At 48.4% G+C, this 14,229-nt stretch overlaps 1 protein-coding gene across 3 annotated transcripts in view; it reads right to left on the reverse strand.

Moving 5' to 3' along the window:
• The window catches only part of USP9X (ubiquitin specific peptidase 9 X-linked), a 221,787-nt gene that overhangs the window by 12,270 nt on the left and 195,288 nt on the right, over positions 1-14,229 (reverse strand). For all 3 annotated transcript variants that reach the window (XM_050936447.1, XM_050936446.1, XM_050936445.1), the window contains 3 exons: positions 11,181-11,366; positions 2,667-2,887; positions 1,361-1,449 (listed from right to left, as the gene is read on the reverse strand). In XM_050936447.1, the coding sequence (XP_050792404.1) occupies positions 1,361-1,449; positions 2,667-2,887; positions 11,181-11,366 (496 nt within the window). The remainder of the gene's footprint in view (positions 1-1,360; positions 1,450-2,666; positions 2,888-11,180; positions 11,367-14,229) is intronic.

Here is a 14,229-nt window from a genome sequence, read left to right on the forward strand (position 1 = left end):
GTGACTGGGTGACAGCTCAGGCTCTCAAGCCCATGCTACACTCTGAGTCCAAGCTCAGGTGGCTAGCCCAGGCCTGCATTGGTGTCAAAATGTTCATGCTTATGTTTAGTGCACTAGCTCGAACTGAGCTAGCAAAACTCTGTCTACCTGGGCTGGGAGCCAGGCTCCCCTCTGTATTGTAGACATATCCTGGAAGGTTTGTTGGGAACAACTTCCTCTCAACATGTAAATCAAGACTTATAAATAAATAAATTTAAAACAGCAAGCTACACCACTGTCTTCTCAGAGAAGGTCTTCAGGGATATGTCCAGGTAGCAGCTGAACTAAAAAGCCCAATCCAACTCTAAAGGGAATGACTTAAGGGTCCCCTCACATATTTTCACCACTGCAGTCAGTTTTCATTGTAACATTGTTTCAAATGATTTACTAAAATCTAACTACTAATATATTTCCACACACAAGCTATCAAGCAGTTGCTGTATTTCAAAACATGGCCAGCTACCACCTAGACCACATTTATTGCAAGTTGTACACCTCTTCCATGAAACTGTGTATGTGTGTTTTGTTTCAGACCAAAAGCTCTCTGAGGCATAGACAGTCCCTTCTTTTAGGTTTGTACAGTGCTTTTGATTGAGGCTACCAGAAAAAAAAAGTCAATATTTATAAAGTTGCAAAGAAAAATAATGGAGCATTTTAATGGTCATTTAAAAAAGTACTTATTCTCTCAATTGGTGAGAATTGTGTTTCAAACAGGTATGAACACCTGACACTCTCAAAAGAGACAACAGTCTATTAAAATGTGAACTAATGTAGAATGTTTACTGTCTTTGAAAACTGCAACTCTCCCAACTTCATACGTGTCAAAGGTAATAGTCCTATCCACATAGGAATGTGCCATGACCAATAACACCACTATTACCACAGTATATACTCTTCTTAAATGGAACAGCCACTTTACTAGAATATTTCCAAAGAAGCAGTCTAGCCTAATGACACTGAGTACCAATGACTGCTGCTTAACTGGAATATTAGTAAAGGTTCCGCTTTCAGAGGGATGCATTCAATTGGTGTTAAGTGGCTAAACAGCTTTCTGCCAGTTGTGAAAAAAGTGAAATTCTAAGCTCAAGTTTTAAATACACAAGTTACCTAATTTTAAAAGTAGGGCTAAAAATGAAGTAAGCTGAATATAAGTTTTGTTATTGTGTTTTGATTAGTAGAGTTTAAGTCTTTTCAGATTTTTTAAGTCCATTTCTCTTAATCAGCAGAACTATTTAGTTGGGAAGAAAAACTGTTCAACAGGGGAGTCCCAAATTATGAAAAGATAGATTTCTACTTTAAAATGGAAAAAAAGAATACTAACCTGTGGGTCTGCCAAGAGTCCTCAATTAATAGAATTTGCAAAAGCAGATCCAAATAAGGTCGAAGTTCATAGGTGTATGAATATGCAACCTTAAAAGAAGTGAAAATGAAGTGAAAATTATGTCTCAGAAAAAAAGGTTTCTTAATACAAGATGTTGTAATAAAGGTAACTGGGGCATGAGTCTGAAATGGTTGCAATATCCATGTTCTGAATACTCAACTCTGCTTCTCTGGTGATCTCTCTCAGACACTATTGTCACATTGGGGCCTTCGCTTCCCTAGGCTGAGTTTGGCAAAATTCCCTCAGCCCTTGGGAATTTTGATTCCTTGGGGTGGTGATAGCAAGCACTGCATAGAACATGAACCAGGACCCTTACAATATGTTGCACATAACCTCCCCTCTATCACAAGATAGAAATAGTGACATTTCAGCATTCCCGCCAGTCACCTCAGTTGTATGTGCACGTGAATGTTCTGAGAAGACAAGACCAGCAGTGAGATTTAAAAAGGAAAGAAACTGACTAAAAATGAAACTAAGGGAAAAAACCCTCAAAAAATGACACCCCCAAACTCTGAGGGGAGGAAAATGAGTGAATGAAAATCCTGTGTGGAAAATATAGCTTTAGAGAAGCAGAACAACAAGAAAATACTTTATTACAATTCTTGTTTCTGGAGAATAAGCCACATAAAGGTTATCTCAAAAGAAAAAGTAAACTGCAAATAGCTGCAAAAAGCAGTAATATTAATGTCAATGTTATTTTTTAAGATACCACTGGAGACTCCAACTTATATGAACATAAATGTTACAGGGAATAAAACTAGTCCAACTTAAAATAAGGGACATCCAAAAGTAAAACAAAACTTCTGCTGGGGTGGGAAAATGTAACCTTCTGAGCAGAAGACCTAGCAGATACACTGAAGTTTTGCAACATACTGACTGGAGACAAAAAAAGGATACTTGAAGACACGAATCAATGAAACTGCAGCTCCTTCGCTGACTGTGGCTAGGAGGGAACTAGTCAGTTTGTGGATGGTGACACACAAAAGCTAGTTTGATCTGGTTGTGCTATATCCTCTTATAATTGCCCTTGGGGCTCCTAATTCTTAGGATCTGGAGAAATTCTACAGTACTTCAATATTAAACCCTAAGAGAAAATCCTAGCAGAAGGTATACAAAGAGAAGTTTATTTATCACATATCAATATAGTTTCTCACATGGATATCACCTCTCCCTATATGGCACATTTTTACACTTACATATGCCCAAACTTATCCCATCTGCTTCCCTGATTTTTATTTTATTTTACCTGCCAGAGAAGTTCACTTAGGACGGTGGAAGAGAACTGAGGATTTTCCCAACAACAGAAACGAAGCAATTTGATGGTCTCTTCTGAGTTGCTGCAGTCTTCAATAATTTTCTTCACATAGCTAGTTCGTACAAACAAAATGTCTGCCACATTCTGCTGAAGTGCCATTATAGGTTGCGATAAATTAGGATCACCATAAGGGTTTGAAAGCGGGGGATTACCTGGAACAAAATTAATACTGATAAAACAGTACTTAAGTACTTTTTAATATAGAACAAATACATATTTAAACTCTGGGACTAACAAATGAAAGACACATGGTATAGTCAATGGAAAGACTTAAAATAAGATACTGAACTTATAATAAACTATCCCCTCTGTGAAAAGTTCTCTGGTATAAAGAGCTAGATTCTCTAACACTGAGGCAGGGGAGTTGTGTGACCCGAGTGAACTACTACTTGTTTTGTGGGGCATTACCACAGTTGAGGTCACTGAAAGCATTGGAGCTTCTCTGGTATATAAGGGAATGACTTGTTTGCAGAGTATCCTCAGTGAGGGCCCTTCAACTTTGGAATATACTCATTGCCCCACTTGTCTAAAATAAACCCAAATCTGTTTAATTTTAGAGCATGCTGTAAAATCCAAATGACAATTGAGATAAGGATGTATGCGGTGGTTCAGATGCATACAGATTTTTCTGAAGGGAGGTGGTCATTGGTGAGGAAGATAAGAGGCGGTGCAGGAACTGAGGTTAGGGGATTTAGTTCTGTGGACTTGTTTTGTACAGAGAAAAATGTTTCTTTGCTCCTGGTGTTTTGATTTTAGTTGTAGTTGGATTATACTTAGGGTGACCATATTTCCCTATGCTGAGTAAGGGACATCTGGTAAAATTACTCGTATTCAAGCGAGTTCAATGGCAATCAGAGCTATGCAGTGCACATTCAAATTAACATCAAGTTGACTGAGCCCCTGTTAAAAAGAAATCCTGCATAATACGTTCTTATCTTTAAGGATTTAGGATTCACATGGGGAGAGGTCTCTCACACACACACACCTGTACACGTCGTGTGTGTGTGTGTGTGTGTGTGTGTGTGTGTGTGTGTGTGTGTGAGAGAGAGAGAGAGAGAGAGAGAGAGAGAGAGAGAGAGAGAGAGAGAGAGAGAGAGAGAGAGAGAGAGAGAGAGAGAGAGAGAGAGAGAGAGAGAGAGAGAGAGAGAGAGAGAGAGAGAGAGAGAGAGAGAGAGTGTGTGTGTGTGTGTGTGTGTGTGTGTGTGTGTGACTGACCCACCCTGCCCAGCACACTCTGCCCTCCATGCCTGGCTGGGCTCCCAGGACGAACCTGCCTCTCTCAGTACCTGGCACTGCACCTTCCCAAGGAAACTTGGGGTGGGGGAGGGGGAGAGGTGGGCATGCAGGGTCACATGCCCCCTCCCTGATTTCTGCCAGGATTTACACCAGAATGTGGCCAGCAGCCGCCTTTCGGCACTGTGTGAGAGGGAAGGGACAGGAGCTGCTTCCAGCCACAGGTGTGTGACTTGGCCAGAGTATTTGCAGAGCTCATCTCTTACCCCCCACCACTGCTGGAAGCAGCTTGTCCCGTCCCTGCCTGTAGAGTGTAAAAGGCAGCTAACAGCTGCAACCTGTCCCCTGGCTACAGCGTGGGCAGGAAAGGGTTAAGCCCCAAGGATGAATTGTGCATCAGGGCCCACGGAACCTGACTGCAGGGGCTTCATGGAACCTGGCTAGAGAGGTGACTCACCAGGGTAGGGTGCCTAGGGGACGGAGCTGCCCCACACTCCATGGGGCAGGACCCAGGACGTGGAGAGGAAGGGAATGAAGAGGGTGCTAAGCCCCTGCTAAGGGTGATGCTGTGGAGCGGGCAGGTTTGGCGTGGGAACAGGATGGAAATCACTTCCCTCCCACCACTCCAGAGCTTAGCTGAGAGGTGCAGAGGCTTCCCCGTGCCAGCTCCGTGCGAGGCTTTAGCACATGCAGGGCTTGGCTCTCCTCCTGCTGGCCAGTGCCCCAAGCTGCAGGATAAGACGGTTACTCGCCTTTGTAACTGTTGTTCTTCGAGATGTGTTGTTCATATCCATTCCAGTTAGGTGTGCGCACCGCGCGTGCAAGCTCCTCGGAAGATTTTTACCCTAGCAACTCCGGTGGGTTGACAGGTCGCCCCCTGGAGTGGCGCCACCATGGCGCTGGATATATACCCCTGCCGACCTGTCCGCTCCTCAGTTCCTTCTTGCCAGCTACTCCGACAGTTGGGGAAGGAGGGCGGGTGTGGAATGGATATGAGCAACACATCTCGAAGAACAACAGTTACAAAGGTGAGTAACCATCTTTTCTTCTTCGAGTGATTGCTCATATCCATTCCAGTTGGGTGATTCCCAAGCCTTACCTAGGCGGTGGGGTCGGAGTGAGATGTCGCAGAGTGCAATACGGTGGAGCTGAAGGCTGCGTCATCCCTAGACTGCTGAACCAGGGCATAGTGGGAGGCGAAAGTGTGGACCGAGGACCAGGTCGCTGCACGGCAGATTTCATGAATGGGCACGTGAGCGAGGAAAGCAGCTGATGATGCCTGAGCCCTGGTGGAGTGCGCAGTCACGTGGCCCGATGGGACGTGAGCCAAGTCGTAATAGGAGCGGATGCGCGATGTTACCCAGGAGGAAATCCGCTGCGAGGAGACAGGAAGCCCTTTAATCCGCTCAGCCACAGTGACAAATAGTTGGGGGGTTCTGCGGAATGGCTTAGTTTGTTCTATATAAAACGCAAGCACTCTACGAACGTCTAGGGAGTGTAGCTGCTGCACCCTGCAAGACGCATGTGGTTTGGGGAAGAAAACAGGGAGGAAGATCTCCTGGTTAATGTGGAAGGCCGATACCACCTTGGGGAGAAAGGCCGGATGTGGCTGCATCTGAACCTTGTCCCTGTGGAACACCGTATACAGGGGGTCCACCGTGAGGGCCCGAAGTTCCGAAACTCTTCTCGCAGACGTGATGGCCACCAGGAAAGCGGTTTTCCTGGAGAGGTAGAGAAGGGAGCACGTTGCTAACAGTTCAAACGGAGGGGACATGAGTCTGGCAAGAACCAGGTTAAGATCCCATGTTGGGGTAGGGCGGCGTACCTGAGGGTAGAGGCGCTCTAGGCCCTTAAGGAACCTAGACACCATCGGATGGGAAAACACCGAGCGGCCATCCTCTCCTGGGTAGAATGTAGAGATGGCCGCCAAGTGAACCCTTAGAGATGATACCGCTAAGCCCTGTTGTTTGAGGGACCAGAGGTAATCCAAGATGTTAGATATGGATAGCTCGGCGGGAAGGAAGTTCCGCTTCACACACCAGCAAGCAAAGAGCTTCCACTTGGCCAAATATGTAGCTCTAGTGGAAGGCTTTCTGCTACCTAGGAGTACCTGCTGCACCGGGGTGGAGCAATGCAGCTCAGAGTGAGTCAGCCACGCAGGAGCCACGCCGTGAGATGGAGCGACTGAAGGTCCAGGTGACGGAGCTTGCCATGGTCCCGGGTAATCAGGTCCAGGTGAAGAGGCAGGGGAACAGTGTGGGCTACGGACAGGTCTAGCAGCATGGTGTATCAGTGCTGCCGAGGCCACGCTGGAGCTATCATGATCAAGTGGGCTTTGTCCCTGCGTGCTTTCAGTAGGACCCTGTGGACGAGTGGAAACAGTGGAAAGGCATAGAGCAGGTGCATCGTCTACAGCACAAGGAAGGCGTCCGCCACTGAACCCGGTGAGAGGCCTTGAAAGGAACAGAACGTCTGGCATTTCCTGTTCCCTCGGGATGCAAAGAGGTCTATCCGGGGAAACCCTCACTTCCGGAAGAGTGAAAAGGCAACATCCGGGCGAAGCGACCATTTGTGGGACAGGAAGGATCTGCTGAGGCGATCCGCCAGCGTGCTCCGAACTCCTGGGAGAAAGGACTTGATGAGGTGTATAGAATGGGCTATGCAGAAGTCCCATAGTTGTAAGGTTTCCTGGCACAGGGGTGAAGATCTCGTGCTGCCCTGTTTGTTTATATAGTACATGGCTGTTGTGTTGTCCGTGAATACCGACACACACGGCCCTGAAAGTGTTGTCAGAACGTCTGACAAGCGAGGCGGATCGCTCTCAGCTCTCGGACGTTGATGTGGAGATCCAGTTCGTGAGGTGACCAACGGCCTTGGGTGCGTAGGTGCCTGAGGTGAGCCCCCCAACCGAGGGACGATGCATCCGTTGCCAGGGACGCCGAGGGCTGGGGCGGGTGGAACGGGAGCCCCGCAAACACCATGGAGGGATCCAGCCACCACTGGAAGGAGCCCAGCACGGTCAAGGGAATGGTGATGACCATGTCCATAGGATCCCTGGCTGGATGGTATTGCGTGTTGAGCCAGGATTGGAGGGGCCGTAGGCGCAGTCTTGCGTAGTTCGTTACGAACGTGCAGGCCGCCATGTGGCCCAAGAGAGCGAGGCAAGTGCGTACTGAAGTTAGCGGCGCCGCTTGCAGCCTCCAGATGATGGCCATGAGAGCCTGGAACCACGACAGTGGTAGGCAGGCTTTGGCAAGAGTTGAGTCCAAGGTGGCCCCGATAAACTCTATCCTCTGAGTGGGGATTAGAGTCGATTTTTCCACATTGATCATTAGACCTAGATGTAGGAAAAGGTTCTTGACAATGAGGACGTGACTGAGAACTCGCGTCTCGGAGGTCCCGCGGATAAGCCAGTTGTCTAGATACGGAAAGACATGTATCCGACTGCGACGGCGACTACAGCCATACATTTGGTGAATGTAGAGAGGCCGAACGGGAGGACCGCGAACTGAAAATGCTGCCGGTTGACCACGAACTGGAGGAACCTCCTGTGAGGTGGAAAGATGGCTATGTGGAAGTAGGCATCTTGCATGTCGAGGGCAGCATACCAGTCTCCAGGAATGGGATAATGGTCCCCAGGGATACCGTACGGAACTTCAACTTTACCATGTATCTGTTGAGTTCCCGCAGATCGAGGATTGGTCTGAGACCTCCCTTCGCCTTGGGGATCAGGAAGTAGCGGAAATAAAACCCCTTGCCCTGTTCGTGCTCTGGTACCTCCCCTATGGCTCCTTTGGCGAGGAGCGCTTGCACCTCCTGTAGGAGGAGTTGCTTGTGAGAGGGGTCCCTGAAGAGGGACAAGGGAGGAGGGTGGAAGGGGGGGTTTGAAATAAATTGCAGATGGTATCCAAGTTCCAATGTGCGTAGGACCCAATGATCTGACGTTATCTGGGATCACGCAGGGAGGAAGAAGGAAAGGCGGTTGGAAAAGGGCAGGGACGGATCCTTTAAAGAAACTGGTACAACGCCCTCGGGCACACCTTCAAAAGGAAGGTTTTGGCCGGGGGAAGCTTGGAGGAGCTTTGGTTCTGGCCCCCTTGGTTGCCTGGTTGTCTCCGGCGGCCGTTTCTGCCTCGGCGTCTGGCAAAGTCCTGTCTCTGCTGGGGTTGAGGGTAAGGGCGGTGCTGTTGGGGTCGGAAGGGCCTGCACTGAGTTACGGGCGTGTGCATCCCTAACAAACGCATAATGACCCTGTTGTCTTTTAGGCTTTGCAGCCTAGGGTCAGTTTTGTCCGAAAATAGCCCTTGACCCTCGAATGGAAGGTCCTGAATCGTGTGCTGAAGCTCCGGGGGGAGGCCAGAGACCTGCAGCCACGAGATACGGCGCATAGTCATGCCAGAGGCCAGAGTCCGGGTGGCTGAGTCCGCGGCATCCAGGGAAGCTTAGAGGGAAGTTCTCGAGACCTTTTTCCCCTCATCGAGGATCACTGAGAACTCCTGCTGTGCATCCTGTGGAAGCAGCTCCTTATATTTGTCCGCCGCTGCCCAGGTACTGTAGCTATAGCGGCTAAGGAGGGCTTGCTGGTTGGACACCTGGAGCTGGAGAGCTCCCGCAGAGTAAACTTTACGCCCAAGCAAGTCCATACGTCTCGCATCCTTCGATTTAGGTGCTGGAGCCTGCTGGCCACAGCGCTCCTTCTCGTTAACCGACTGGACAACGAGGGAGCAAGGAGGAAGATGTACATGTAGGTATTCATAGCCCTTTGAGGGCACCATGTACTTGCGCTCTACTCCTCGTGCAGCGGGCGGAACAGAGGCCAGAGACTGCCATATAGTAGTGGCATTGGCCTGTATGGTTTTTAAAATGGGAGAGCCACTCTAGTGGGGGCATCAGATGACAGTATGTCCACCACTGGATCTTGGACCTCTGGGACCTCCTCGGCTTGTAAATTCATGTTCTGCGCAACACGCCTGAGGAGGTCCTGGTGGGCCCTGAGGTCAATTGGAGGAGGGCTGGTCGACGAGGTTCCAGCTACTGCCTCGTCAGGAGAGGACGAAGATGAAAGACCTGGAACGAGCGGGTCTGAAGAGGGTTCCGTCTGAAGCAAGGTGTCCGTCTCTCTGGGGAGCTCGGAGTCCTGTGGGTGGGTCACTCCTTCCTTCATAGCAGGTGGGGGAGGACGGGTAATCGTGGCCTCTGGTGCCCTGTGTTCCGAGGCCGTCGAACGCGGAGGACCTGGGGGAGGGCCTTGGGCTTGATGGTACGCCCAAGGTATCCAGAACCCCCACTGCTGTGGACCATGTTCCTGAGGCTGGGGCTCGCTGAACAAGGGAGCAGGCACGTCAGTGTCCGGGGCGTATACGCTGTCTGCCTGAGAGGACAGGGACGGCTGACGGGACGGCCATGGAGGAGCTGAGCGAGGCTGGTATGACTCCCTCGCTCCCGTTGTTGGAGACCTCCTCGGTGCCGGGGATCGGTACCAGGAATCGTATCGGTGACGAGACCAAGACCGGGACCTGCAACCAGGGCGGTGGCGGGAGGTCGACCTGGATCTCGATCGTCTACGATGGGACCGGCTGCGAGAGTCTCGGTGCCAGGAGAGGTGCCTGGAGCCGGAGTGGTACCGAGAGTACCGACCGGGACGAGAGGTGGATCTGCGCCGCGAATACGACCAGTGCCGCCTGGGTGAGCGGTGCTGGGACTGCGAGCGGCGTCGAGATCGGGACCGGCAGCGAGACCTGGCATGGTGCCGAGACCTAGATTGGGATTGGTGCCGGCTCGTTGACTCCATCAAAGGAGGCCTCATAGCGGCAGGTTTGCCTCTGGACTGGAGAACCCGCACCGGCGGTGCCGGGGGTTGAGGCAGGGCCGAATCAGTCATGGCAATAAGGTCCCTGGCCGAGGAGAATGTCTCCGGCGTGGAGGGGACCGTCAGCTCGACCACGGGTCTCACTGGGGAGCTCTCCTGGACCAGAGTTGACGGCCCTCTCAGGACCGGAGTTGACAGTACCACAGGCATCGGTGTTGCGGCATGGGTAGGTGCCGGACGATCCAGGCGAGTCTGCACCAAGGCATGGAAGAGATTGAAGGCCTTCGGTCAGGTCCCTGCACCGGAGAAAGCTGGTGCCGAGGTGTCTTGGCGGGCCGGCGCGATCTGGTGCCGGAGAAGCGCTGTCAGCGCTCGGTGCCGAGGATGGAGGATTAAGGGCTGCCTCCATAAGGAGAGTCTTTAACCGAAAGTCCTTCTCCTTTTCAGTCCGCGGCTTAAAGGCCTTGCAAATGCGGCACTTGTCGGAGATATGCGATTCCCCGAGGCACTTTAAGCAAGAGTCGTGGGGATCGCTTGTGGGCATCGGCTTTTTACAGGCCGAGCACGGTTTAAACCCTGGTGAACTGGGCATGAGCCCCAGCACCGGGTGCGGGGAAGGGTTCAAGCCCAAACCACTAACCTATGTACAACAACTAACTGTTAACGACTGTAAACTATAAAAGTAAGTCAACTATTCACAACTAGAGATTAGATGAACAGAGAGAAACTAGGGAAGTGGAGGACAGCTAAGCCGCGCTCCACTGTTCCAACGACCGACACGGGTGGTAAGAAGGAACTGAGGAGCGGAAGAGTCGGCAGGGGTATATATCCAGCGCCATGGCGGCGCCACTCCAGGGGGCGACCTGCCGACCCACCGGAGTTGCTAGGGTAAGAATCTTCCGACAAGAGCGCACACCTAACTGGAATGGATATGAGCAATCACTCGAAGAAGAACTTGGGCTTTTCCTGGAGCACTGGCTCAGCAGGGTTAAGTTTTAGTTAAATTTTCATCAGGTATGTCAGTTCAACTTCATTCATTTTAATGAGAAGAATTTAGCCCAGTCTTTATAAAACTAAAACATCTAATTGGAACAGGTTTGATATTAAGAGGTCCTCTACACCTTCCTAACTGTATTCTTTTAAAAGGCCTAAATAGGCTTAATGGAGAATGATTTGTAGTTTTAGTGGGATACGTATATCAACATAGGATTTGGCCACTGCAGAATCAGGAAAATCTTTATTGCAAAATGTAAGAAACTGCTAAATATAACATCATAAACCCTCTAAGACTATTGCTCCAATAAGTACATTTAATAGTGAAACACCACATATACTAATAATTTACTAACTTATAACCAATGTTTTCAATTCATTTAAAATTTTTTTTGGAAAATTCACTATACCATTGATAGAAGACTGCATACGTGATGACACATTGCAACAACGGATTAGCTGTGACACTACAGTGTACAATTTTCCCAGTTCAGCATACTGATATTTGATTGGAGGACCTGGGCCTTCATCCAGAGCCACAAGCATGAATGTTGCAGGTACACTTAGTTTCAGAAGTTGTGTCTTTTCTGCTACACCTTCAGAGGAACAAAAAAAATTACATCTCATGGATAGTATTGACAACAATATGTTTTTATAAGCTTAATTGTTACTGTTCTTATATAGTTGGATTTTTTGGTAAAAAAATTCTGAAAAATTTGAAAATCATTTTTCCATTGCTGGTTCTTATTCATGCTCTCAGTTATACATGCCTTCTGGGAGGGAGATGGGGGCAAGGGGAAGAGGTTGGACTAGATTCTTACTAGGGTTTAGCTGAAAACTGCATATATCATCAGAATTGTGAACAAAACATTTCCACAATGGTGCTCATTAGTGCTCACGTAACTAGAGATCAGTTGCTAAGAACATAAGAATGGCCATACAGCTTCAGACCAATTATCCATCCAGCACACTATCCTGTCTTCCAATAGAGGCCCATGCCTCATGCTTCAAAGGGAATGAATAAAATAGGATATTATCAAGTGAACCATTCTAATTGTCCAGTCCCAGCATCTGGAAGTCAGAGGCTCAGGGACACCCAGAGCATGGGATTACATCCCTATCTTGGCTAATAGCCATTGATGGACATATCCTACATGAACATTTTTTGTTTTTCTGGTAAATACTTTTGGCCTTCACAACATCCCCTGGCAATGAGTTCCACAAGTTGTCTGTTTATCATGAGTCTCAACTGTCTCCAATACTTTGCAGGAAGAAAGGTAAAGCCCACTTGTATCAGACTGGGAGAGAATCAGAATACAAAGTGATCTAAGTTGTAGATCATTACTGCAGCAAAAACATGCCTTACAGTACCTTTATGCTTCATGATAACATATAAAACTATCAGTCATTCAGATTGCTGACCACAAAAACCTGACATTTTAAATGAAAAAAATTATCCAGTTGTGGACAAGCTTAATCAATCACAGTAAACAACTAAAAATGTCACCAATGGATAAACTGTGCTGACTGAAGCACAAAATAGGTAAGCACTCAAGCCAATCAGAAAACAGCATGTCAAGAATAATAATGAATAGCACCATACAGCATCAACGTTAGTCATTAGAAAATGATTAAACTTACATTATTTAATGAGTAAACAGCCACCACATATTCAGTACAGTAAAAATAAAAAAGCCACTGTAGGCAAACATTGCCACAAAAATCAATAGCTAGATTTGAAAATAAACAAGCCTTGCAGTCTTGGGAAACAGAAGATTAAGTCCAATTCTTAAACTTGGCTCTCTGAATTGATTACATGATGTAGTTAGAAAACCCCTCCAAGTAACTGATTTGCTAAGCTGATTTTTGCCTGAGCATAACTGCTTATCTGAGGGCTTGTCTACATCAGAAAGTTGCAGCGCTGGTGAGGGAGTTACAGCGCTGCAACTTAGGAGGTGTACACATCTGCAGGGCACCACCAGCGCTGCAACTCCCTGTTTGCAGCGCTGGCCGTACTCCCGTTTTGTCTCGGGTGTAGAGGATCCAGCGCTGGTGATCCAGCGCTGGTAATCAAGTATATACACTTACCAGCGCTTTTCTTGACCTCCGTGGAATAAGCAGGTATCCCAGCATACCTGAGGAAGCCTCTGGTAATCAAGCTGGTCTCCTTCCCCGGCTTGCTCTCGCGTTCCCCGAACCCCGAGCAAGCAGGTCTCCGTCCCTGTGGTTTGCAGGGTGGTTCCGGGAACGCGAGAGCAAACCGGGGAAGGAGACCAGCTTCGCCGCGGTTTGCTCTCGCGTTCCCCGAACCCGAGCAAGCAGGTCTCCTTCCCTGCGGTTTGCAGGGTGGTTCGCGGAACGCGAGAGCAAACCGCGGCGAAGCTGGTCTCCTTTCCCGGTTTGCTCTCGCGTTCCCCGAACCCGAGCAAGCAGGTCTCCTTCCCTGCGGTTTGCAGGGTGGTTCGCAGAACGCGAGAGCAAACCGCGGCGAAGCTGGTCTCCTTTCCCAGTTTGCTCTCGCGTTCCCCGAACCCAAGCAAGCAGGTCTCCTTCCCTGCGGTTTGCAGGGTGGTTCGCGGAACGCGAGAGCAAACCGCGGCGAAGCTGGTCTCCTTCCCCGGTTTGCTCTCGCGTTCCCCGAAACCCCTTGAAGCCGCCCAACAGCGCTGCAGTGTGGCCACATCTAACACCACTTGCAGCGCTGGTTGCTGTAAGTGTGGCCACTCTGCAGCGCTGGCCCTATACAGCTGTACTAATACAGCTGTAACAACCAGCGCTGCAAAATTTTAGATGTAGACATGGCCTCATTATAACAAGACCACAGCAACATATTGTGAGACTCATCACAATGCTTCGTCTTTATATAAAACACTTAACACTGTCTAAACACTGTACAAACTTTAACTTCTCTCCCCCACCTCTTGACGGTATGTACTAAAGTTTTTAATGTAATTTAAAATTGTGATCTGATGTTTAGCACCTGGAGCAATTTGGCAGGGGGCTATTTATAAAAACAACATTACTATCACCATTTTAGGACAGAGGAATCAGAGGTTAACTGACTTACTCAAGGTTAGCAAGTCTTCTGCTGACCTGGTATTAGAAGTTTATAGTCCCAATCTTTGACTACCAGACCACACTGATCATGCACAGTTCAGTGAGTCTTTGGGCAAACCATTTAGCCTCTCTATGCCTCATTTTACTCAACTGTAAAATGGGACATTATTTCACAAAAGTAGTGTGAAGTTTCATACACTCATTCTCAGAAATGTTTTGAAATATTCAGTTGGAAGTGCTACATAAGTACCTAATATTCTTAAAAGTATTACCACCCCCACAATTGGCCTGCAATTTTTTACTGATCCTGGTCATCTCATTACTTGAGTCAACATGATTAGTTTCTTATATGGAAAAACAGAGTGCCTTACAGCAATACCATTAAGGACATTTCATGAACTG

The sequence above is a fragment of the Gopherus flavomarginatus genome, chromosome 1 (assembly GCF_025201925.1).
Source record: "Gopherus flavomarginatus isolate rGopFla2 chromosome 1, rGopFla2.mat.asm, whole genome shotgun sequence".
Lineage (NCBI taxonomy): Eukaryota > Metazoa > Chordata > Testudines > Testudinidae > Gopherus > Gopherus flavomarginatus.